Here is a 27,767-nt window from a genome sequence, read left to right on the forward strand (position 1 = left end):
TTTTTCAAATTAACTATTTTAGATAACAAGTGCATGCGTGACAAACTTTTATTGTAGCAGTGACTTGTTTGCTCATTTACAGATTTTCCCAGTGATGAAAAGCCAGACATTAATCATCTGTTGAAATGGATGCAAGGTAAGTTTTTTTATTACAGGATGAGCAGCTACATATTGTAAATGTGTTGGTGTAAAATAATTTTATCTAGATTTTCTTTCTTGTCATCAGGCACATGGAAGCACTGCCTATGTTGGCATAGCTTGGGTTGTTCGTTGAACTGGTATTTTAAATATTTCCTCAATAGGTCATCAGAACTTCACAATACTATACAGTGTTACCCTTTACAATAATAGCTGTGTAATGGTTGAGTCATAAGTTCTGGGAGTGTTTGTAAACATCACAGCAAAAAGTTTGATTTTTTTTATTATTATTACATAACTCTCGAACCAGAACAATGGTGTCAGCTAAATTCACTGAGGTGACATACTTGCAAAAGGTTTATCCGTCTATGTATATTATTGCCTAACATGGCCAATTGGTTAGCACACACGACTTGCAATTCCACCAAATATGCTCACCCTTTCAGCCATGGGAGCATTATAATGAGAAAATCAATCCCACTATTCATTGGTTAAAGAGTAGCCCAAGAGTTGGCAGAAGGTAGTGATGGCTACCTACTTTCCTTCTAGTCTTACATTGTTAAATTAGGTAAGGCTAGTGCAGATAGCCTTCATATAGCTTTGCACAAATTTCAAAACAAATTAATTTTAAGTATAATTAATAACTAGTAGAAAATAATAATTCTAGTGTGAATGATATTATTGTTCCCTTTAAAGTTAGCTTTTTACAGAATTTTGATGTTCCTTTTATAAAGTTAAGTACAGGGAGAAATGGGAATTACTAGCCAATAATAGATAAACAACAAATATTCCAAATGGAACCTCATTGCATTTAGAACTTGGTTATAAATACAACCTTCCTGTGTCTTGAAACACTACATTAAAAAAAAAAATTCAAAAAAGGAAGTGAATGTAGGGATAGCTGATATCATTCCTTCAAAAATAGTGGGAACAAGATGGTAGTGTTGTATTGTACCATCATCCCTAAGTAATAGAACAGGCAAGAATTAACATATATATTTAAACAATCACAGTTGAGATCAATATACCCTCTGTGTCTGTTAACATTCTACTGCTCTGTTCCTATACTATTATACTGATATTGTCCATCCCTACATATACTTCATTATTTGAAAAGTTTTTCTTTGCTGTATACTTTAACGTATCATGGTTTTGCTAACTTAACATTAAATGGTTTAATCAGAGTTTTCAGTTTCATTATCTAATTAAGATGTCATTTAATCCACATTTGTTTCAAAGTTTCATTGACTAGACTTAGAGAATAATTTTTGTTGTTGTTAGATGACAGCATTCGTCCTATTGTATTTGGACTGACAAAGAATTTGCATGTTCTTTGCAAGTTAGTCACATGTAAGTATAACATTTTTCACTTAATCATTTTGAAGAGTATTAACAATATACTTTGATTCTTCATGGCTTTTATTAATAAGTTATTTATCTTCTAAATGTTATTTACTTACATGTAAAGTAAAAAATGACTTTAATATTACAGAAGGATCTTTAAGGTAGATGTTTTAAAATTTATATTCCTGGATATTTACTGAGGAGTTATGATTTAGATAAGCCATAAATAATGACTGTAATAGGAATTTGCATCAAAACTAAACTTGTGCTGTTTTTTTGCACACTTTGTGTCATTAGAAGTGAGTTTTAGTAATGATTTTGTTTGATTGACACCTGTGTAATATTTTTACATTTCCTAGATAAAAACAAAATACTGTTTAATGTATGTAAATCTTAAGTTGTTTTTTTTTGTTATACATTACTAATGGATGTCGTTAAAGGTTATTATTAAAATTGTATGCAGTTTTATCATTTTACTCTTTAAAGCTGTACTTAGAATCACTGATATATTTATATAATAATAATATAATAATAATAAATTTATTAAGCAATAAATTAGACACAAAAAATCAAATATCAATATAAAACCATCAACAAAGAGTTAACTCGTCCTGTGATGGTTAAACACATAATAATGTAAAATCAAAACTTACAAAATCAATATAAAGTTCCCAGAATATTATCATCAGTATTTAAGATCCATTGTTTTAAGTATTTCTTTTGATTAACACGATTAATAGAAGATCTTATACTATAAGGAATAAAATTATGAATACGAGGTGCCAAATAAAGATATTGATGAAGTGTAACTGTTTTACGTGGTGTGGGTACATTAATTGGAAAAAAAGATTGAAGTCGTGTAAAATATGAAGTGACTTTAAAAGGCCTATTAAAGGAAACATGCAATGTAGATAAAGCTAAAAAATATAAATAAAGTTTATCATATGAAAGAGGGGAGTTAAATTTACTGAAATCGGTATCAAGCCTATGAGTAAAAATAAGAGAGAAAACACTTTTTTGCAACTTGTGAATAGGAATTAAAAAAGTCTTATATGTGCCACCCCAAATTGAAATACAATATTGTAAGAAAGATTGAAAGAGAGCATAATATACACTTAACAAAATATGATAAGGAGCACAATGACTAAGTTCAAAAAATTAGCATAGAACTATATTTTAATTTATTAACTAAAGAATTAATATGAAATTGCCAATTTAATTTTCGATCTAAAATAATTCCTAAATATTTAACAGAGGAAACTTGAGTCAATTTGGGACACTTACAATTATGCATGTTTGTAATTTATTTGTTAATGTGTGTGTACTTTTATTATCCAAAGCTGACTGTGCATAATCTTTTTCTAGTTTTGTTCATTATGACAGGTGCAAATAAACATCAGTTTGATATAAGTTTGTTTTTTTTTAAATACTTTACTATTTAGTGTAAATCTATATTGAACCAATTAAGTGTAATGTCTGTAAATATTTAGTTTTGGTAAAGAAAAAAAGTCTTGATATGCTTACTTTATAATTTATATTCAAATTTATTTCAGTTACTATTATTTTGCAAAAAATAACTATAAGAAGGCTATTAATGAAAATTTAAAACCCTAGTGAATGCAGATAGAATGTTTCATATTATCTGTGGTGACATTTTGTATTTCTGTTCATTTTAGTGGGGTGTTGTTACGGAAAGGAGTGTTGGTGTTTTACAAGCCGTGGAATGTGTTCTGTTGGTCAGGATGAAATAGTTGTTGTTCTTGAGAAAGAGACAAGTGAAGACACAGTACCTAGAGATGTTTTCCGTCTTTTTACTACTGTGTATGATAATGCATCAGGTGGTGAGTACATTCATTTTGTTGCAAGTGTATGTGTTACAAGGGTTAATTTTTCTTTATTTTTAGTGGTTATGAGTACTGAGGTATATTTACTATAATTACTTGACCAAATGTTTTCTACTCAGATGACTTAAAAAACACAACAATGATAGGAATTAATACAAAAGAATGTTTACTTTGTCCTTAATAAATTGTGTTGATTTATTATTCATAAATTTAGTGATATCACATAATTGTGGCCTAACATAAGGTCTTTACTGCTTAAGTAGGATTATTTTGTGAATATTTTCCAAGGCCTGGCATGGCTAGGTGGTTAAGCCACTTGTCTCGTAATCTGAGGGTCACTGGTTTGAATCCCTGTTGTAGCAAACATGCTCACCCTTTCAGCTATGGGGGTGTTATAATGTGACAATCAATCCCACTATTCATTGTTAAAAGAGTTGACGGTGAGTAGTGATGGTGAGCTGCTTTTCCTCTAGTGTTACACTGCTAAATTAGGGGCAGCTACTGCAGATAGGCCTTGTGTAGCTTTGCATGAAATTCAAAACAAACAAACAATATTATACAATCATATTTAGATGATATAAAAGAAAAAAAAATAGATTATATAAATTTTTTTATTAGATAGAGGATTATGGATAGTGTGTGTGTCTGAATGCAAGATATTTTACTATTTACTAGAAGAGTAAGAATGTATTAAGAATTTTATCCAGTCATGTTTAAACATTATAAAATTAGGTTAGGTAATTATGTGAAAATACTTGGAGATCATATAAAACCAATCTGTTAGGTAGATATAATGTTGGGTTTAGTTTGTGTGAGAGAGAAATGAGATGAAATAAGATAACCCATAAGCTTAGTCATAAAACAATTGGCTTCCTGTAATATTAAGCCAAGAACATAAGAATAACCAATAACTTATAAATTAAGAATAATAAAGTTTCACAATTTTCTTTGTTCATTGGAGTGATAACTGAGAACGTTATGAGATAGTTACAGATGGACAAATGGTTATTTATTTGGCAACAAAGTGTTCTACTTGCATGACTCGACAAAAAACCATATTTAAAAACTGCAAAAATAGCATTGGTTTAGATAATCTTGGGAGCCTTTAAAGGAAAATCAGGCACACTGTTACATCTTTTAATGTGTACAGCACATATTTAGAGCAGTTTATACTCAACATTTAGTGTTTAATTATTTACTTAATGCACATAATGTATGTGCATTGACAGGTTATTTTGAACATTTTATGTACAATATTTGATATTGTTTTATTTCAGTGATTGCACAGTTACTATATTTTAAAAGTAGTGGTTTTATGTTTTTATCTGGAAACAATTTTTACTTTATAAAAGAAACCAATACTCATTTCTCTTATTGAAAGAAAAATCAGTTTTTTAATACAGGTTTGGCCAATGTGACCAACCTTGTAACCATAAAGTAGCCATCAAGATTTTTCCATGTTATAACATTTAATGTTTTTGTGTATCTACATGAAATTTGGCAAGCTTTCAGTAAATATTACAAGTCTTTTGTACAAAAAAATAAATTATTATTTTTAATTAAGTACTTTTACTAAAGATTTATTCTGGAAACATATTAAGTCAATGTGTTGACTGTTATGAATACACAGGGATTTTCATGTTAAGATTAAAATACTTTTCTTTATGTGAAAATTTTCAAATTTCAATTCTATAACCTCTAAAACTCTGAATACGTATCAGGCCTTTTTGTCAGTAAAACTACATTTTATTTGTTATTTCTGTACTCTAACTTTATAACCATTCAGTTGATTTGCTCAACCTTATAACCACCATGAAAAAATAAGAAATCTGAACTGCCGTTTTCTTTTTCTAGAATGACTATGGCTTATGACAAGAAACTATAATTGTTTATCTTAAATTACTTAAAGCTCATAACAGTTTATATCTGTCTGTACTTAAATTTATTGTTTTCTTGCCATTCCAACTCTAATTATCATTCAAGGAATGCATAGCTCAATTTATTGTATTGAATGGTGTAACAAATGATCATATGTCATGAATTTCTGTTACTGTTATTCATTATCTTACCTATTATAACCTTGTCTGACTTAATAAATTTTCTAATGCTTACATTTTAGTTACTTTTATAATAATAAATAAATAATATTCATGAAAAAAGAAATGTCACATAATTTAACTAGAACACTAAATATTTTTTATGCTCAAGAACATAGAATAATAAGCACAAATTAGACAATATTCTATAGCTATCATAATTTAACTGGCTTTCTAGCTGTGGTTTTAAAAGTCTTGAAATCTGAACAAGGTGAAAGCTTTCAAACCAAATATGAAATAGACAGTACTCTGTACTGAAAATAGTGTAATGTAATACATCATTTAATAGATTAAAATTTTGCCATCCTGTTGGTTGTAAATAATGTAATAAAAAAAGTATCACAGAGAACTGTTGCCAAATTTGTGAAAGAGTGGTATGACAGGTACGTGTAGCAAGGTCTATGTTTCTAGTTAACACTTTCCAGATGGGTCAAGAGTCAAAGACTTTATTATTGCTTTTGTTGACTTGCATTCAAAATTTTATTGAACTATTTTATGAATTTGGCATCAATATATAAAAACCTTTATTAAATTATTTCATTTCACATCTTCCATGCAAGTAATTTTATAAGGCTTGGGCAACCTACAAGAAGCAGCACACAAATAGAAAAGTTGTAAAAACAAGAAAATCCTTTGCTTTACGTCATTACTTACAATTCTGTGTTTTAAGAAAAATACATTTAAGAACTTATTTTGATGCTTAGTAATAATATTTACATATGTTGTGTAATAATTGAAATGTGACTATTTTACAAAATGTCTTACTAAAACACAATTAAGATAGGTCATTTCAGAAAGATAAAGATCAGTTTTATGTTGTTGGATATGGTAACATGAGAGCACATGCACAGCATCATTGTAACTTCTGTATTGTCAGTTGGGCATGGCTAAAAGGTCAATATTATATATATAAAATAAATGTATAATGTAATGGGATTTAAGCTGTTTAGTTTAAACATTTGTTTTTGTGTTATAGTTTGTAGTCATTTTAGGATGAATTGAGGCATCATTTATGTTTTGTCTTTTTTATGGTTACAAGATCAGTCAAATCGACCAATGTTGTATAGAGTTTATTAGTGAAAATAGCATGTAAAAGTGTTGTTTTTAAACCTTTGATAGTATCTGAATGTTATAAAGATATTGCTTGCAAAATTTAAAAATTTTCTGTTGCATAAAAGTATTTTTAATCTTAAAAATAGTCTGCATGTTGAATAGGCATGAGAAAAACACTGCTTAACAAAACCTTAAGACTTAAAAATATCTGATATTTTGCATATTGAAAGCCTTGTAATGTTTATTGATAACCTGCCAGATTGTGTGAACATATGCTTGTTAATTTAAACATTATAACATGAAAACTATAACAAGCATGCAATGGTTATGAGTTTGATCCCAAGGACTGAGCTCATGCTGAAAGAGTTAATTACTTTGTAAACAAATAATATTGGAGACTATAAAATAACTCTATACTCATGCTAAAATTTGACCTACCCATAGCAAGAAGGATCAATACAGTATTCATAAAACATTTGATACAAAATTCCTTTTTCATGTTATTATCAATGAGCTTTGTAGCTTTCAGTTTTATGTTACTTACACAAACCAGTTTTCTCATTTTTGATCAGATTTTTTCAATCTGGTGACAAATGCATCAACAGCAATTTATTAACTCATACTAAGTGTATACTGTACTTTATTCATTTGAGGGTTGTCTTTCTTCTTTCTGCTCTTAACCAAACACAATGAAAGGAAAGTAGACGCAAGACTGTGTAAATATACAGTGTAAATCTATAATTAGAATGTGTAATAAATATCATATTTATTATATGATATGCCTCACCCATTACATAACATTTGGTTTTCTGAGTGAAAAACAATTAATGCTTTCATCTTATTTAATAAAAAATTTAAAAAGTGCAAGTCATTTTATGAGATGTGACCACAGTGCCCCTTGCAGCTAATATCAGCATCACCCTACATCAAATGGAACTGCACTATTGATCTTAATAGCTGTGTCTCAGAAGCTTACTACAACGATCTAACCTTTCCTTTAAATCCCCAGAATATTTAAATATGGGTTTTCTTGAACCATTATTTTTTGAAACCTGAAAGAAGCTTTAGGTTTAATGGAAATAATTTAATTTTCAACATGAAATTTAATTTTCCACTATCTTTAGAAAAATACTGAATATTAAATATAGCATTTAATGTGTTGAAATTTAAAGTTGAGGATTAGCTGTTCATAATTTGATGCCACAGAATCCTGTTTTGCACTTTGGAACTTTGGTTCTGTTATAGTAGTAATGATAATACCACTATTCAATTTGAATAGCCCAAGGGTTGTAGGTGGGTGCTGTTAATTAGCTGCCTTCCATCTAATCTGTCACTTTCAAGTTAGGGATGGCTAGCCCAGGTAACTTGTGTACCTTTTCATGAATAGCTGAAACAAACATTTCTAGAAAAAATGTGAAATGTGTACAATTTTTTTTTCTCCCACCTGTGGGCATTTATGAAAGTTTATTTTTTATGATCAGTTTAACCTGTTGACTGCCAAGTATTTCAGCTGCTACAATACAACTCTAATGCTTCTTCATTTTGTAACCTTTTTCGTAACGCCATTGTGGATCAAAAGTGAAACAATTTGTAAGTAGATCAAATGCATGTATAGTACTGTCATCTAGCATTGAAGTTGGGTATTATTGAGAGCAAACTGAATAACTTGTCCATGGCACTGTGTTTCCAATCAGCTTGGACAATTTATCTTGTCTATGGCACTGAACAGGTTAAAGCTTCATAAAAAGAATGTTGTACAACGTAAGCTTTTGTATATTTTATTTTGAATTTGTAACATTGTAAATATAATGATTTTTAATAATTTTCTTGGATATGATTTGTATATTCTAGTTTGTATGTTACTGTTAAATGTATTTCATGAAATCAGTATACATTAACAAGATAAATGTGTTAAATCATTAGTTTGTAGACATCCAAAAACATTGTTTGATTTCATTTATTTTAAAGTTGTAGAAATAGTTAGCATTAAACAGCCAAATGTGAGTTACTGGTTGATTTTTAGTGGTTTTGGGTATATTGAACCTTAAAATATTAATTAATATCTGAGATGAATGATCATTTTCAGTTTTCTTTAGGCCCTAGTTTATTAGATTTAAATGTGTTATATATATTTAAGATTTTTTGTTAAATTGCAATGATAATAACACACAGTATTAATTGTTTCCGTAGGTACCACAGTGTCCGACTTGGGGCATACGTTGTTCCCAGAAGGAATGCTGGGAAGTCGTGATCACAGTGGTTTCTTGTTTGTTAGGCCTACATTTCAGTGCTTAGGAAAGCTGGTGCTTCCATCTCCTCCTTTTCTTGTGGCAGTTCTTATCCAGAAATGGGAAGTTCCATGGGCAAAGGTTTTTCCTCTTCGGTTGGTGTTAAGGCTAGGATATGAATATCGTTGTAAGTTAGTAATACATTCTTGTCACTTGCATATAAAGGAATAATTTTTATATAATTAATGTATGAAAATTCAAAGACACTGACTTTTGACAATGTGAGTTGTTTTCTGAAAATAAAGTAAAATTTATTTTTCTAAGAGTTCTAGGAATATTGTTTGACTTACTACATATTGTACTAATATCAGATGCATATACTAAAAATAATTCAGCTTTAGGAAAGTCTGTGAAGTTCTATTGATGTGGTGCTCATAAAAGAACAGAAAAATTTGTAAATAGGAAGTGGTAGTATTTTAAAACCATTTGAGTTATGTATGAGACCCAAGTGTAAGACAAAATTAAAAAGTGGACACATGTTATAACTTATAAAACACCTTGATAAAAATCATTTCTCATTTTATGAAGACTAGATATATGTAGCTAATGATTAATTTGCCTTAAAGCATCTGTTAACTACCAGTATACGTTAGAGTAATATGAAAGTTATTACACTTGTTAGTAATTCATTAAATGCTATTCATTCATGCCTACCACTAGGAAGTGGTAGTATTTTAAAACCATTTGAGTTATGTATGAGACCCAAGTGTAAGACAAAATTAAAAAGTGGACACATGTTATAACTTATAAAACACTTTGATAAAAATCATTTCTCATTTTATGAAGACTAGATATATGTAGCTAATGATTAATTTGCCTTAAAGCATCTGTTAACTACCAGTATACGTTAGAGTAATATGAAAGTTATTACACTTGTTAGTAATTCATTAAATGCTATTCATTCATGCCTACCACCCGAGAATGCTTAGAAACAAAATTTAGTGGGTCTTGTTTTAGGTTTTAGTTTATTTAAATAAAATTCATTTCTTAGCTAGCTCCTCATGTGAGGCTGTGGATTATATGGTCCAAGATTTGGGCTGTATTGTTATGTGAGTGCATTATCAGAGCAAGATTTTAGCATGTTCAGAACTGGATACAGCCTCTGTGTTGGCATTTCCTGCTTATTGTTTTCCTTTATTAATGTTTTAAAATTAGAAATGGCTATGTCTGAACATTTAGGGAACTCTGACCATTTAGCTCTTGTGAGAGAAAGGTGTTGCAAATATTGAAAATATCAGTACTAGTTCTTACTCAGAGATAGTGTACTGAAAATTACTTATTTATGATAACTTTTAACTTCATATTAAATGGTGCTTCAAACAAAAAACAAACAGTAAATTTTATAAAGCTATGGTAGTCAATAAATGACAATGATAATTATTGTACTGGTTTAAGAGGAATCTGACTTAATTGAAATTTTTTTTTTAGATAATGAAATTAAGCAATTTGCATGAAATGTAAAACTTTTTTTTTAAGCATTACTTGCAACTATTTCATATTTAGCAGATAATCTAGGATATTTCATGATTTATTTCAGGGGAACTTCAAGAAATATTTATTTACTGAATAACAAATTTAATTTTTTAATTTCTTTTCAAGGGTGTGTTGTCTCTCATTTAACACATCATAGTAATATACTTTATAAATGATACTTGAAGTCAATGGCTCGGCAGAATCCCATCAACCACTCTTAGGGTTGATAAGATTAATATGAAAATGCTTGTGATTGTTTTTACTTGCTTCAGATTCAGGATACCCATACCATAATAATGTTTAATAAATAGCTGAACAGTTTCCTAATATAATTAAAGTGTAGTGCATTATTCTATCTAATCAAAAACACCTTAGATATGTCAAAAAAGAAAAAAAAGGCTCAGCCAAACAAAGATTGAGCATGGAACTTAGGGGAATGAAATCAAATTGATGGCCAAAGTGGAAGCTATACTTATAGCACTCATAAGAAATTTACAGCATATGTTCATTCATTAGTTAGTTAGGCCTCATTCTTTGTTTAACCTTATGGATGATGACAGGTAAAATAAAATATCCCTGGAAACACTGCGACTTTATTCTTGATTTGTTACCAAGACATGAGCCAGCTAATCTGACTCAGACCATCTGGCTTCTATTTCATGATTAGAAAAACTGTGCTCAAATGGTTGGTCCTGGCATGACCAAGTGATTACGGTGCTTGACTCACTGTCTGCGGGTTGGTAGTTCAAATTTCCATCCTACCAAATCTGCTCATCTTTTCAGCCATGGGGGACATTATAATGTGATGATCAAACCTACTATTTGATAGTAAAAGTTACTAGCTGCCTTCCCTCTAGTCTTTCACTGCTAAATTAGAGATGGCTAGTGCAGGCAGCCATCATATAGCTTTGTGTGAAATCAAAACAAACCACACTCTAATGATTGCTCACTAAAGGTACTATTAATTATAAGATAGAAATAAAGTAATTTACAGATTTTTTTTAATTTCTCAATAATTAAAACAGATGTTAAGCCTTTTTGAGTTTATAATGCTTTGACAGCCTTCAATGCTTAAACTGTAAATTTTAATAAGAAAAAGTTTTTAATATAGGATGGCTATCAGCAATAGAGTATTATAGAAATTGGTTAACTAGATAGTCATGACATAGCAACATCAACTTCTTCCCAAATTGAACATCTTTTAGCACTATTAGACAATTAAAACATATTTTGGTATTCCAATATATACATGGAAGTACAAATAAATATTTATATATGAAATATGTAATAATGACACAGCTACTGTTAATTCTAAAAAAGAATAATGGTAGCATTGTAGCAGTCCCAGACATTCTAGTGGAAGAGGGAGATAACTTGCAACTATTTGTTTATGCCATCAAAGGTTAAGGTCAAGGCCTGGATATATGATTTATATGAAAGCAATTTTTTGATAAGAAGAGTAGTTTACCAAATGCTCTAGTTTGATAAAGTTAATAAGATATTTTATAGTATAGTATCCTAAATTGAAAAAAATGTACAAGTGCAATTAGATGAGTTATGAAGAGAAGTTTTTTGTCATTTTCTTTTCCACAGATTACCCTTGTCCTCTTGTTAGTGTTCGTTTTCGCAAGTCAGTTTATGGAGAAATAGGCAGTACCATAATGAATGTATTAGCAGTGAGTCTTTGTTCTATTTTGTTTTAATAATCATTTGATGATGCAAGTGTATGTATACATCTTCAAAAATTCTTACAGAGAAACAGTAAAATATCAGTATGAAGATAACCCTCACATAGTGAGTACACTTTTTCAAGATTTACAGTTAATTCTATGATCTACTGTTTTTCATTACTTTAATTACTTCTTTTGTCATATATTTTAAAAATGTAACATTTCTAATTTTAAACTCTGATATCAGGTATATTTCTCTAGCAGTGTCTGAAACATCCATATTTTTTATGGTTATTAACATACTTAAGTGTAATTGTTTATCTTTTTTCATTCCATATAAAAGTTGAAATTCTGTCAGGTTGATTATATGTAATATAAGAACCTGAAAATCCTTGAAAATATTACACAAATTCTACAAAGTAGTAGTTGATAACATGCAACCGGGAGTATAATTTTGCATATGTCATTTTATACTGTGTGTTCCTTCTGAAAATGTAATTATTTGATTTTCTCAGTCATTGGAATAACATAGTGATAAACTCACATGTTTTGTTTTTGCAATGTATTTAGATTTTTACTTCCACCTCTTAACTGATATCAGTAAGGTACTTAAATGATGTCGTATGTCTTTGGTAGTTTGTCCACTCGAGCGTAAAGATTTTCATTTACTATAATTTTGATTTCCTGGTATTGTGTACGTATATATGTATGTATAAGTAAACATATGTAGTAAAAAAATAGTTTAATTTTTGCAGTCATGACAACTCACAGATTTCAACTTCCTTTTCAAAAGGCCAGGATAGAGAGTGCTGAATCCCAAGGTTTTGTTCTATTGTGCCACAACACAAACTCAGCACTTTCAGTTTTGGTGCAGTATAAATGAAACAGTAAATCCTATTGTTAAGTTTAAGAGGCAACCAAAACCTACCTCTAGTCAGTTGTTCAAAATGAGGCACTTGCATACCTGATCTGTAAGGTTCACTGTCCTGATCTTTTAAGCCCATATGCTGGATAAAATTCCATTCAAGTTCAAACTCAAAATTATGTTTTGAGCAAAACACTTTGAAAATAAATTACTTTTGCTCAGTATTTCTGAACATAGAGCAAATATATAATAAATATTAGTTTTAATTTATGTAAAAGTTTTCTTGCAATTTTATTGCATTGTCATCCAAGATTTGTAATAATATACACACACACACAGAGTATTTATTTTAATAAATTTATAATTTCTTTTTTAAAATAAGTGTGGGAGCATGATCAAAATTGTCTAAAATTTGAAAAAATTTATGAAAAATATTTTTCTTTTTCATTTAGAAAATGCAAACTGCTGAAGTTTAGATCTGACATTTGTAGCAAAACATATTAGTAATTATAACACATATTTTGCTGCGAGTTTTTCTTTTTATTTGAAGATATTTGTGCATTGTAAATAGGAGTGTTAAGTTTAACTTGTTAAAAGACGCATGTAACGCTGAATAAGTGTACATTTTACTACAAAGATTGTAAGATTGATAAAGTTCATTGTTATACTTTGATATTTAAATACTGTTTTGGATAAACTGTGAAGTTTTAGCGAGGTGTTGGTAGCTAAAGATGATTATGTTTTTCTAGGATTTTCAAAACTATCAGTACATGTTATCTACAGTTCCTGGTATGTTTGCCCAAATCAAGGACAAGAAATCTTGTATTTACATCCCAAGAAACCGCTATGACCAGGTATTGTTTTGCATTAAAATATTTTATTTGATTTCCAAGAAATGGATACTAAGTATACATTATTTCAAATTTTCTGTTGAATTAAAATGTACATTAGTGTTAAAAAAATTAATCCTTGTTCTCCAAACATTTAACTCTACTGTTTTATATCAAATTTATAGTGAAAAAAGAAACTGCTGTATGTTTTAAGAAGTGATGATAAAAATACTTGAACACAAGAATAACTTTAGTTTTCTACATTCTAGCTACAGTGAGGTACGACTACTATTGTTTAATGATAGCTACTAATTTACATTTTATGTAAAACCGGTATCAGGTGGTTTATTCTGATCTGAAAGGTGTTAAGTCTATAGTAAAGTGAAGAAAATAGATCATGTTTTCAGTAGTGTTTGTACAGAACTCCAGACAGATTGATACCAAAAGATATCAGGAGTCTGAGAAAGACATTTGGAAATTTCCATGATTTTGAGAGTAGTAGGTTGGCTGAAATCTGATCAAATACACCACAAGCAAATGAGAATGACAAGTTTCATATGGCATCATTGGCTGATTGTTTACTTGTTTTCAGAGCAGAGAACTGAATCAGGAGTAAACCACAATAAATAACCCCACCAGATGGCTCCTTATTTACAGTATTGACTGAAAGCAACCAGTGTGCCTCAGATCTCCAACTGAATAACAAATCAGTAAGCATTTCAACAGAAGTAGGTTTCATAAGAATTAACATTCATGTCAAATAACCAGTAGTGTATGGTTACTATATTCCATTGATACAGAACAGCCAGTCTTCATTAATGTAAAGAACACTTGCATTGATCAAGTGGAAAGTGGGTGAATGATTTTCTCAGATTAATCAAGTTACAAAATGCATCAAGACTTGTACATATCTGGAGTGTACCAAGGATCCAGTCCAACTGTAACTTCATATAGAAAAAAAGAGACACACACAGCAGTGGTTGCATACTGGTTTGAGTGTGGATCAGTATTGGTTGCCCCATTAACCTGTATTGCTACAACATGCTATATGGATATGATAGTGTAGAGATGTCATCCTACCATCATTACTGTTGCCACATGCAAATACAGTTTGTCAGGACTTTTAATAGAAAGTAATACTAATCTTAGTTCTTGCAACATCTTGGAATAAGAAGGTATAAAGAGAATTAACTTGTCATCATGCACAATGGGCTCAAGTATGACTGGACATGCAGAAGTTCTTCTAGAAAGATGCTCGGTAGCACATGATTCACCTTCATTTTCAAATAGTTTGATAAAATGGAGATGACTCCAAGAGAGGGAGTATACAACATATCCTCACCAACTCATTGATACACTTACTGTAAACTTTGAAAATCATTTTAATCATATGTTTCCAGAAAAAACTGAGGAGTAAATAGGGCATAATTTAATCTAGTTACTGTCAAAAAAAATAATTTTAATTATAACATTCAATAAAGATTACTGTAACAAGAAATAAGTATTAATTGGAAAGAGTGGTAGAATTCTTTTGTCTGTTCCCCATCACTGTTTAGTACAAATACACAGAGGAATAGTATTGTCTTACAGTAGGGTAAAAAAAAGAAATACCATTATTTTTATTATTAGAGAAAAACTAAATTATTCAATATTGCTATAAAATTAAACTTTATTTTTTTACATTTAAAATAAAATTAAGACACTTCTGAGCTTACAAACTAGAAAAATAATTAGAAGTATGTGAATCTTCAATTAGTTTCTAATAATTCATCAGAAATGCATTTTCTTCCTGCCTGTTAGCATTGTACTCATTAGGGTAGGTAAATAAAAGGCATACACAATTTTTTTTGCCCACAAATAATTAAAGTATATTTTAGAGTACTATGCAAGACACTGTTTTAAGAAATAACTTGGCTAACTGATCCCAAACTATCTTTATTTTAAGCTTATTACATATACAAACACTTACTACACTTGTAAGGTTTCATGGCCACCTTTCACCCATCACTAAAATCATAATGGGTAGACAGTAATTGAACTATTCTATCTAAATAAATGTGTTTTGGCTTTTATGACTCCTATTTCAAGAAATCGAACATGACATGATGTAAACACTGGTTTTTGGTATTGCTGATATAAAAGTAAATTGTAACATTTCTTGTATCAGTTAATTTAGGGTTTTATGGAGAATACTTTTAAAGTTTTCAAGTTAAAAATATCACTTGGTAAGTTATAAAATTTTTATTGAGGTATACTAATGATTTTTTCTAAAATATCTACATATAGAATTGGGTACAACATTAGATAGCAGTCAAGTTCATTTTTGTATTTTCATCTCAGCACCTTTGATTGATTTATATATGAATGTAATACTCAAAGCTAGGATGGAAAGCAAAATAATGATCTCTTAAAACCAAGTGATTTGCTTGTGACCTATAATCTGTTTTACAAAATATAATGCTACATTTGTTTGTTGTTGTTGGTTTTTTCACATTTTTATCTTTATTATTACACTTGAATATATGCAGACTGTTACTTAGTTGTTTTTTTTCTAACCAGATGGTGAAAGTACTGAACAGTAACAATGAAAATGTACTAGCAATGGGAACAAATTTCAGCAAAGACGCTGATTCACATCTGGTGTGTGTGCAAAACAGTGAGGGGGTATATCAGACCCAAGCTATTAATATTCAAAACGTGTCTCATTCAAGTAAGTAGCACCATGTATAAAAATTGTAATAAGGAAAGAAAATGTAGTTTTTCTTTTCATTTGTAAGATCTTGTGAACTAAATTAAGAGACTCGTAGTAACTAAATTAAGATCACAAAAATAAGAAAGCTGGCACAGAAAACTAACAAACAGTATTATTGTTTAACCTGTATTTACTGGATTTTATATGTAACCAGCTGCTTGCTCCATTAATCTTTTTATCTATGAAACCATCAAGTCACTCACCTGATTATGCCCATACTTTGTGTTTAGGAACTGGAGTCAGTTTTATTGTATTCACTGGAGCACTGAAAGCCTCTTCTAGACTTACTGGTAAATCTACAATTGTGGAAGATGGTCTGCTTATTCAGATTCCTTCAGAAACTCTGTTAGCACTCAGAACAGCCTTGAGAGAGATGAGAGATTTTACAATTACCTGTGGACCAGTAGCTGCTTCAGAACCAGATGAAGTTGTCACGTTAGAGTGGACTGCAGATGATAAAGATTGCAATATTGGGTAAGACAAATTTGTGGAAAAAGTTAGCTGATTTTTTTTGTTGAGAAGTCTTCAGTATTTTTTTTAATCACTAGTAAATCTGAAGAGAATTGATTGTAACCATTGTGAGTATTGAGTTGGAACAGGTAAAGTATAATATTGAGAATTAATTGGACATATTAGGCAGGTGGCAACACTGCCTTTATATGGATGGTTTGGATTGTTCATCCAAATGGTGTTTGAAATATCTTTTCAACAAGTCATCATAACTTTACAATGCTATACAGCGTTTACTTTTATAACAATATTTGTATAATGATTGTCATAAGTTCTGTGAATGTCTGTAAATATCATCGCAAAAAATTTGAATTTTTTGTTCTTCTGCTGCTTTTTTACATAGTAATTAGCAGCCTAAATAGTGATGTCAAACAGTCTAAGTAAGGTGACATACTTGCAAACATAATATTCACTTTTATAAGTATTATAAAAACTAGTTATTGAAAAAAAGGAAAATTCATAATTCTAGTGTAAATAATGTTAATAACCTCATAATGTTGGCTTTCTTACAGAAATTTGGGTTTCCTTTAAAAGGTTTAAGTACAAGGGTGAAATAGGAATTATGAGTCAATAATAGATATATAATAAATATAACTATAAATAATCACTAGTTGTAAAGGTGTTTTTGACAACAACAAAAAATTATATTGAATTAAATACAGTCCAAGTAATAAAAATCTGTGTTCAGGAAATTTACCACAGTTGATATAAAAAAATTTAGCATTTAAAAAAAAATTACATCACTTACAGAGTTAAAAGTCCTGTTGATGGGAAAGATCTAGGTGGTGTGCAGAGTCTACGTATCAGATCAGGAACTGACTATGCAGGAGAAAGATACCTCATTCGCTGGACCGATGTCTTCTTAATTAAACTTGATGATGACAGGAATGGTAGAAGGTAATATGAGTTACAAGAGAGAGAGTGAAAAGTAGACTTGTGAGAGTGAATTATTACTTTAAGACTTAGTTACTAAATGTAAAAGTAGCCTTGCATTTTATTTCATAATACACAAATTTTCTGTTACCTGTAAGGTGAAGTTTCTTAGGCTTTCATTTGAGAAAAACAATGAAGAAAACTTAAATTTTAATACAGAATTTCCAACACCATAAATGATCAACTTGGAGTTTCCTAAGCAAGTATTAAAAGTGAAACATTAAATTTGTAATTAGTAAGTTTAAAAACGTGATTGTTTATGTGAATGCAACAAAAAGACTATTAGTGTTTATTGACTTTTTAAATACAATATTAATCAAGAATATTTTTAAAGTTTTAATATTTGAAAGTAAACTTTCAAATCTTAATTGTTTATCTTTAACTTTTTGTTTAGTAACAAAAAAAGTCGTTTATTCTTGATTTCAGCTAAAGAGTGTTGCTTAGATGTGTGTGTTAGGGTACTCAGCTTGCAATCTGAGGATGACAGATTTGAATCTGGTCCCCAAACATGCCTGCACTTCAGTCATGGAAACATTATAGTCTGACAGTCATTTCTGTTCTTATTTATAGAGTAACAGTTGGTTGTTGATGGTATTGACTAGCTATCTTCTGTCATATCTATTACTTCAAAATTAGGGATAAATAATGCAACTAGCTCTTAAGTAGTGTCATGTCTGGGAACTTACGATGCTAGAAACCAGGTTTCAATACCCCTTTGTGTTGTTTTGTGCTTAACTACAAACAAATTTTAAGTAGCTTTGTGCAAAATTTTAAAACAAGCCTACAAATGCTATGAACCTTTTGTTTGAAAAAAACAATTACTTTAATAGAAATATTTTTGCTGTAATTATTATTAGACACTTAATTTTCTTCAATTTGATAGTTTTGTATTTAGAGCTAATTGTAATTTTTTTTTTAATATACTGGATATAACTTCTAGAGTTTTTAATGCTACATAAAACAAATTTAATAGTTATTTGTGTATAACAAAAATGGTGAATGATATTTCCAGTGTACTTAATATAAATATCTATTATAATAATCCTAAACGGGAACATATCTGGAATATGTTAAATGTATGTTTTGTATCAGTTATGATACACTTACTCATCTCATAGTTAGAAATATTTTAGGGTAACTAGCAAGTAATTGATTAATAAAATCCACTAAAAAGTATAACAATCTGTAAGTAAGTTGGCTAAACTGAGATTGGGTTTGTTGTTTATGTGGTATGATTTTTTTTCTAATCATATGGTCAGTTTTCTCCATTTGATTAGTTTTAAATTTCTCAGAAGGTTACTAATACTTTTGTGGAATGGTAGTTGTGTGATCCAGCATTTGTCTGTTGTTATATTTGGTTAGAAATTAAGGGACTGTCAAACAGTGTGTGAAATAAGATGTGTTTCTTAGGTCTGATCCAGTTGACCATGTTCGCCTAGCCGAGGTTATATCCCAAGCATTCTGTCTGGCTCTGACCCCTCATCTTGAGCTTCTAGCTGAAAAGGAGCTAACAAAAATTGGACTTAGAGTCACACTAGATAGTGAACAGGTACTGTGTGTGTATTAAATATTTACTTATGTATAACTAGATAATAAAAACTTATTTTTCTTAAATTGAACCACCAGTTAGGGTTAATTAGGTTAATTACTCAAGGAGACATAAACTGGGTTTTCAAACTTTACTCAACATTCTTTTAAGAAAAGATCCGACTCTTTTTTTGATGAAATGATCCCCTTAAATATTTTAAAGTGTGAGGTGAACAGAGATTGTAGTTCTTTTCTTTGTTTGTGAGACTTTGAACTGTATGCTTCTCATAGAATTGTTTGTGAGACTTTGAACTGTATGCTTCTCATAGAAAGACAGAAAACACAACAGTCTTGTCAGGTAAAAGTAGCTTCACTCAGTAATATCTAGTCATGAATGTATATGTCATTTCCTGTTCGGATATAAATTTTATTAAATCTTGTGTCTACATGTATGTAGTTAACCCTTTCTAGGTTGGCTGGTGGGTCATGATGGCTTGCTTTCAAAATTATGTTGAACTACTATTTTATGAATTTATGCCATTAAGTTTGGTATCAAATTGTAGATTGATTCAAACTTAAATATTGTATGTGAGTTAATTTCTTAATTTAAAAGTATATCAAAATTGAATTTTGTGAGTCACATGGTATGTTGAATACACTGCTGATTCAGATTAGGTATTTGTGATGTCAAAATACTGGGTTTGTAGTTTTGTAAAAATTACAAATTCAATTATCAATATTGACAAGCTAGAATATAAAATAAGAATATTTTTATTTTGCTAAGATATGACTTACATACTGAATCAAACATACATACCCTGTTACCTCTTTCTATTTTTGGAAGTTGTCTCTTATATACATGTACTTAATTATATGAAATGCAAATAACCAATTGACAGCTTAGAATATCCCCCTCCTTCCCAATGGTTTTCTCGGTCATTTTAACCTGTTAAAAGGTTACTGTATTCTTCTGAAACAAGATTTCAAGAAGGTAGCTTTGTAAACCTGACAATGACCAAAGAAGGTCGAAACATTGTTTTCTCCTCTAGTGCTTTCTCTACCCATACCAGCCTTTTTTACAAATATAAGGTAGGATTATCTATAATCTGCTAGAAATTTCTGGATCTAAATAGAGCTTAGCTACTAATCTTGATAAATTATAATGGAATTATTTGGTATCAATAGAGTGAAGTATGATTTTTTTTTTTTTTCACTATATGTATAAAATCAGTAAAAATATATTTTGGTTCATATTCTCCATGTGTAACATTTTAAAAGGCTTAGCAACCTATATCCAGCAACAACTTAGTTCAGAGGCTGGAGATAGAAGAGGTAATTGTTTGCTTTACTTGTTTATTTATTTATTCTATATTTGAAGAAAAATAAGTTTAATAGCTTGTATATAAATAGTAATAATCTATATACATATAGTGTATAATAGTTTGAAAAGTGACTGTATATTACAAAATACTAGAATGCAAGAAAACTTGTAATCTTTACTAAATGTCCACCAAATTTTGTGAAGATACATTTACTGCATCAAAAGTTAGTGTGGAAATGTGTGCAAACATGTATATGAACTCATGAATACTAAACTGAGCCATCAGTGAAAAGGTTAAACATTTGACTGCAAGAAGTGAACAGCCAGTTAACATAAGCAAACATCAAACACAACACACCTGAATTGGAAGAAGATCCTTCTGCTTCACAATAATAACAATTCTGTATACATTCTACCATGAATTATTCCCTTAATTCAACATACAATTTGTAGAAGGCTATTTTACTCTTTTACTATAATCAAAAGTAGGAACACTCCTATTTAATAAAGTACACTCTTGTGCAAATTAATTGAAAGAAGACGGAAAATTATGATTTTTTTTAGTTTTTTGCGTTTTATTTCTGAGAATCCAAAAATTACTCTCAAATTAATACATGATACGACCGCCTTTATTTTTCAGAAGATCATTAATTCGCTTTGGCATCGAGTTCATGAGTTGACTGTAATCTTTATTAATTTTCGGATCGCGATACCACACCTCAATTATGGCTTCAATTAGCTTATCTTTCGTAGTACAGTCTTTTCCCCGAAGTCTTTCTTTACAAATCACCCAAAGATTTTCAATAGAATTTAAGTCGAGAGAGTTTCCAGGCCAGTCCAGCATCTTTATTCCCGTTGTAGTCATAAAATTCTTCACAAGTTTCAATGTCTGGCATGGAGCCAAATCTTGCTGAAAAATGCCAGATCCATCTGGAAATCTTTTCAATTCTAGAATGGCTCTTCTCTGCAAAACTGCGATGTACTGTGGTCCTTGCATCATACCTTCTACGATATGTAAACCTCCAACACCATAGTAGCTGAAAAAGCCCCAAATCTTCTTCAAGGGATCTTTTACAAACTGATTGGTGTGAGATTCTCGAAGTCTTTTACCTGGAGATATGTACGACCCTGTACAAAGAAATGAGTTTCGTCACTGAATAACACCTTCCTCCATTGTTCTTGCTTCCAGTTCCTGTGTTTCAGACCCCATTGATACCATTTTTTCTTCATTGAGTTGGTGAGAAGTTGTTTTTTGACTGGTCTCCTTGCACTTCTAACACAATTTCGAATGACGTAATATTCCTCAAAATTTCGTCATATATCCCAAAAATAGATCGACTGTACTGCAAAACAGAGCTAATGATGCCATCTGTGTGAAAAAATGACTATTAAAAGGATCAGCGGGGCCAGCGAGCATACACCGGCCACCATGCTGAAAATATTGTAAAATGACCATTTGTTTCAATTAATTTGCAGAAGAGTGTACACTTAATACATGTATATGTACTACACACATTAAATCGTGAGCTACATGTGATAAATCCAGTGAAACTAATCTGTATGGCCCCCAGTGACTCCAAGTAGGTCTGAAGGCTCACACTTCTCAAATATGAATGTTGGTACTCGTGGCAGTCACAGCAGAGATAGCCAATTGTGTAGGCCCAGCACTGCCAGGTGGGTTAAGGCATTCAACTCGTAATCCGAGAATCACAAGTTCAAATACCTGTAACACCAAATATTCTCACCCTTTCAGCTGTGTGGGGGTGTTATAATGTTACAATCAATCCCACTATTTGTTAGTAAAAGAGTAACCCAAGAGTTGGCAGTTGGTGGTGATGACTAGTTGCCTTTTTTCTAGTCTTACACTGCTAAATCAAGGATAGCTAGCACAGATAGCCTTCATCTAGCTTTGTGCTAAATTCAAAACAAACAAAACAGTTGTGTAGCTTCATGTTTAAAAACACTTATCTACCTATGTTAGTTACATTCAAATGAAATGTGGTCTAACAGGTGTTCAACATGTTATTGGTAATGTGCTTTTCTTATGGCCATTTAATCCAGATGTTTATAGACACCTTAGCTGTACATCAACAAGAGAACATTTTGCCATAATGATACTCAATAACATGAACTGTAATTCAAAATTTTTTCTTGACTACCAGATACTTTATGCTAAAGGTAATGTCAGCATTTAGCTTGGTCACATAATGATGGAAAGTTCAGTTTAATCCAGAGATAACTGTTCACAGCCAGCTGGTAATATATCAGGTAGTAGAAATCTCCAGTAACACAACACTGATCACTTTGTTCACAGCCAGCTGGTAATATATTAGTTAATGGATTATTTAGAAGTAGCATTCAAGGTATTGTGAATCTAATGATTAAAATAATTATCTGGTTAAAGTAGACAGTATATCATGATGGAAATTGCTTCCATATGTATCTTATTTCTTTTACTTGAATATGTTCCACCACTATAAATTAACAAGTGTTGTTGACTGTGCATATGATAACTTTTAGCTTTTCTGTCAAGTGGAATTAGTTTAAGCCATTTATTTTTGGAGTGAAACATTTTTTTTTGCTACACATTTAAGTATTCATGACAGTTATTGTTTAGGAAGGTTCCCTATGTTTGTAAATGAAGTTACAAGGTAAAATATATTATGTAGAGTATCTTCATTCACAGATTCTGACTGGTTTAAAATAGACTCTAATCCTTCACAAATTAAAATATGGTGAATTTAGAAGTCTGCAAGATGTTATAATTTTATGGGTACTTGTTGTGATTTAACGCTAACACATCTATACTCGGGAGTATATCATACCCTGAAACAAAGTGTCACTGAAAACCTGATATCACATTTTGACTTTACAACATACTTGAAAATATTTAAAAAGGGTTTCTCTGACAGAAAATGAAGTAAAGCCTTTTCTTTAAAAATGTTGAATGAATATTAAGAGTAGCTCTTTTGAAGATGTCCTCCTGAACTCTGAAAACATTTTTTCTTTCAAACAGTTGTTCTACACAGTAAGAGAAAAATTAGTGTTTGGTTATTAACATTATAATAGGCCTAACATAAATGTCTGATGACAAGTACAAGTTTTTTCCATTATTTTCTAATTTATTATTTTTGTAGCTTTTATGTATCCTTGTTATTTTGATAAGTTAATCCAATTTTTCTGGTTATTCTTAGACTATTTGTGGATATTAATTCTCAAATAGCGGGAATGTTTTGGGTAGCAGCATCAGTCTACATAGCTATCTGTGAGTTTTATATGATAAAAGCCATATTGTTTATTTAGTTAGTTTCATTTCACTTGGCAAATGTTAGTTCTTGTACGAGAAAAGTGAATAAGCTTGTCTTTCAAGTTATTACAAATCCTAGTTAACAACTGATTTTCGTTTGCTGTTGAAGTTATTTTTAGTACTGACTAGTATTTGCATATTGTAAAAGAATTTTTAATATAACTTCTGGTTTATCATTTAATTGTAAATACAACTTTGAAAGAATTTATTGACCACCAGATTTTATGCATATAATATGCAAATTCCCATGATTATGTTTCTAAGAAACTTAAAAATTGGTATAGTTTCATCAGTTAAAGATAGCATTAATTAAGAATAAGATTCATTAATAAAATTTAACAATGGAAAGAAAAGTATGTAAAAGTGTTCTCTACACTTGTACCAAATGAACTTACTGTGCAATGAAAATATTTGTATGTATTGTATAGATACATAAATGCATAAAAATGAAGGTGTGCGTGTAAATATATATACACCCACACACTTTTTTTTTTTTTACATTTGTAACTGTTTTATATTTTTTTTACATATTATCAACTTCTCTCACACCATGTGTGCACATCTCATTCATATTTCAACTGATTCTCTACCTGAGGTGGAAGCTATGCAAAATAAACCCGTTTAGTAAAAGAGTAGAAAGCATTTTAATCTAATATTTTTTTATGTTTGATTATATTATTGAAACAGTTTGTACACTTGACTGTTTTCTTCAGTTGTGTATCTGAAGTGTTAAAAACAGTTGAGTGAAATCTTCTGTGTGTGCAGTTTTTATTTAAAGTGAACTTTTTAAAAATGAAAACTTAAATGTATAGTGCTTGTTTTATGTCAGTTTAGATTGTTTGTGTCAAATGTACTGTATCTGTGTTTTTACTTCTAAGGTTGGTTATGAAGTGGGATCCCAAGAAGAATCCTTACCAAGTATTTACATGAATGACTTGGACAGTGCACTGATACCAGTCATCTCTTCACCCAACTGTCAAGAAGGTCATGTTTGTCTCGAGCTGATATTTCATATCCTGCTAAAATAACAGGCTGCTTCTGTTTAGACTGTACACGCCCAGGTACAGGTATTACGTAGGCTTACTGAATGTGTGTTTTGCCCATGTATGCAAAATCTTTAAAAAAAAGTAAAAGCACAGAACCGTGCTTTGATGACAATAAAGCAGGATCTCGGAGATTTGTAAATTTCAAATGTTGAGTCCAAGCTCTTCATGGGTGTATTTCAGAGAAAATATAGCAAAACTGAGGCAACTCATAAAAGTTTCAACTGTGAAAGTGTAGATACACTCTACTGCCTTACTTTAATATATCTGTGTAAATGCTAAGCATACCATGTAGAAAAGTATTTCATTTCTAAAGGTATGGAAAAAGAGAATTGTAAATTTTCAGTTTTTATTTTTAATGCAGTCCCTTAAAATAATACATGAATTAGTGAAAAAAAAAATGAAGTACATTATCATAAAGATATTCTAAGAATTTATTTGGTAGAACTAATAAAAACTGATGTGTAAATTCATTTAATGGTAACTATATTAATGGGAGTTTAGTAAGGTTTGAAGATGATTTATTAGCTCTCTTGCTTCTATTTATAAAAATAGGCCCATAACTATGTGATTGAAGCAAGTTACTTTATAGCTCTGGTTAGTATTATTGTTGTTACCTGTAAAAGAATGCATTTGGTAAGTGGAGGAAGTTCATCTTGGCCAGAAGGGTTGATAACATTATGTAAGAATAGCTTATAGTTTAATAGCAAGTTAAGATTGAGTGTTGTAATTTGGTTGAAAAGATATTATTATTTGTGTTCTTTGTATAACCCTTTGTTTTATGCATAACTAAAACAATTAATTTAAAACAATAGAACCTTTATTTAGTGAACTACAAGTTTTTTTTAACTTTGGTTTATTTTTTATTATTGTATTTTTTATTGGTTTAGCATCAAATTTCCAGTTAAGAACTGACATACATATAAGTTTAAGTTGTACTTGCCTGGATGATAGAGTAATCAATTTTGTATTTATCTTAAATAAAGAGAGAACCTGTATATAATGCATGGCCATTTGAACTCTAGGATTTTTAGAAGAATGTATTACTTAAATGTTATTAATATAATTTTATTTAAGAAGATTTATCTTAGTCTGCGTGGTTAGTCAATAACAGATTTAAAATATGAGTAATTAAAAGACTAAAGAAGAGAAGGTAGTGTAAATGTTAAATTTGTTAAATGTGTGCATTGAAACAGGTGTGGTGTAAAGATATAAACAATAGTAATCTGTAAAATAACATCTGTAAAACAGTAGATATGCAAAAGGAATGTTTTTGATAATGTGATTTAAGGAAGTGATAAATGAGATCAAATACTAAACAGGAACGTTATGGTATGAAACGTGTGTAATGTATTATAGGAGTTTCTCAAATGCGTACAGACGGTCCCAGAATTTCAGATGAACATATTGTGTTTCTTAAAACTCATGAAAGTTTTATTAACTGTAAAGATGACTTAATGTTGTATAGATATTAATTTGATAATCAGAATGTGTTGTCAGCATGTGGTGCTTTTGTTACGTTTCTTGAAATCAGCAAAGATGGCCATGCAGATTGTTTTAAAGAAGCCATCATCTTTTTTTAAGCTTCACATGTTTCAATATTTTTCATGTAGTTTGAGGATAGTTGGTGCCAAATCAGGTAGATAAGTTCTCTTGAATGTTTCTCATTCTTAATTACAGTTTATAAACATTTGACATTGGCCCTTTTCATTTTCTTCTTTTAAACAGTTATTTTCAACAGGCATTATTTCAGTAATTTGTTTAATGTATAATCAGATTTATTTTCTAAAACTTAAGTATTCTGACCTTTTATCTCAGCAGGTGGAAGTAATTACTTATATTGTTACAAAACTAAATATATCTAATATTTTTGCAATTAGTTATGTTGTCAAAAGTTTTTCTTTTCTGTGGGGGGGAGAAAATTAATTCCTCTGAAATTGTTATTGTATGTGTCAGAACTAAAGTGATGGATATAGGAACGAGGTAATGGTTTTGTGTATATTAATATATATATTAGTTTCTTTCACAGTAGTTATATATATATGGAAAGAGGGAGAGACATACCTATTTGAACTGAGAAAATTGTTTTCGTGTTAAACCATCTTAGCAATGTGTCTGTCTTTTTGGTGAACATACTTCTAATGGTACATTTTCTAGACGAATTATAGGTAATTAAAAAAGTAATAAAATTGTCACAAATTAAAGCCATTGTGCTCCATTATGTGGTTTAAGTAATTTGGAGCTTTAACAGTTTTATCATTATTTGGAATTAAAATTTTATCAAAAGTTTGCACTTTAAATCTGAATCACTTTGTCTGCACTTGGAACATAATTTTGATGTGTCAGGTGCACATATAGAATTTACATTAGTAATAAAAATACAAAGCAGTAACAAACTGTTGTTGAAGTATGTAGGTTTCACTGTTTTAACATAGATGGTACACAATCTGTTATTTCAGTTGTACAGTAGTTATATTTTAAAATAACCAGAAATATTACAAATTTAGAAAATCCTGAAATGTTTATTTTCCATATTTTATAAAATAGTTGGTTCTCTTTGTTGCTGTTTTGTTTTTTTTTTAATAATTAGATTTCAAGACTTGGAACATCTTTTCAAAAAAATATAGAAATCATACGAATTTTGTATGTGTATCAAAAAGAGGATAATTAAAACCACGATAGTTGCTAGCACAAACCACTTGGTAATTACTATTATCAGAAACAACATAACAGGATTTAGGTTCAAGGTTGAATAAAGTTTCTAAATTTGGAT

General features: G+C 30.1%; 1 protein-coding gene across 4 annotated transcripts in view; it reads left to right on the forward strand.

The window, feature by feature from the left end:
- Positions 1 to 27,767, forward strand: part of LOC143242029 (uncharacterized) — a 46,652-nt gene extending 18,885 nt beyond the window's left edge. For all 4 annotated transcript variants that reach the window (XM_076485372.1, XM_076485391.1, XM_076485386.1 and 1 more), the window contains exons 9-19: positions 83 to 136; positions 1,420 to 1,488; positions 3,159 to 3,323; positions 8,666 to 8,890; positions 11,830 to 11,912; positions 13,521 to 13,625; positions 16,161 to 16,311; positions 16,584 to 16,827; positions 17,614 to 17,760; positions 19,207 to 19,345; positions 24,830 to 27,767. In XM_076485372.1, coding sequence (XP_076341487.1) covers positions 83 to 136; positions 1,420 to 1,488; positions 3,159 to 3,323; positions 8,666 to 8,890; positions 11,830 to 11,912; positions 13,521 to 13,625; positions 16,161 to 16,311; positions 16,584 to 16,827; positions 17,614 to 17,760; positions 19,207 to 19,345; positions 24,830 to 24,979 — 1,532 coding nt within the window. In that variant the 3' untranslated portion in view covers positions 24,980 to 27,767. The remainder of the gene's footprint in view (positions 1 to 82; positions 137 to 1,419; positions 1,489 to 3,158; positions 3,324 to 8,665; positions 8,891 to 11,829; positions 11,913 to 13,520; positions 13,626 to 16,160; positions 16,312 to 16,583; positions 16,828 to 17,613; positions 17,761 to 19,206; positions 19,346 to 24,829) is intronic.

This window comes from Tachypleus tridentatus, chromosome 2 (genome assembly GCF_004210375.1).
Source record: "Tachypleus tridentatus isolate NWPU-2018 chromosome 2, ASM421037v1, whole genome shotgun sequence".
Classification (NCBI taxonomy): domain Eukaryota; kingdom Metazoa; phylum Arthropoda; class Merostomata; order Xiphosura; family Limulidae; genus Tachypleus; species Tachypleus tridentatus.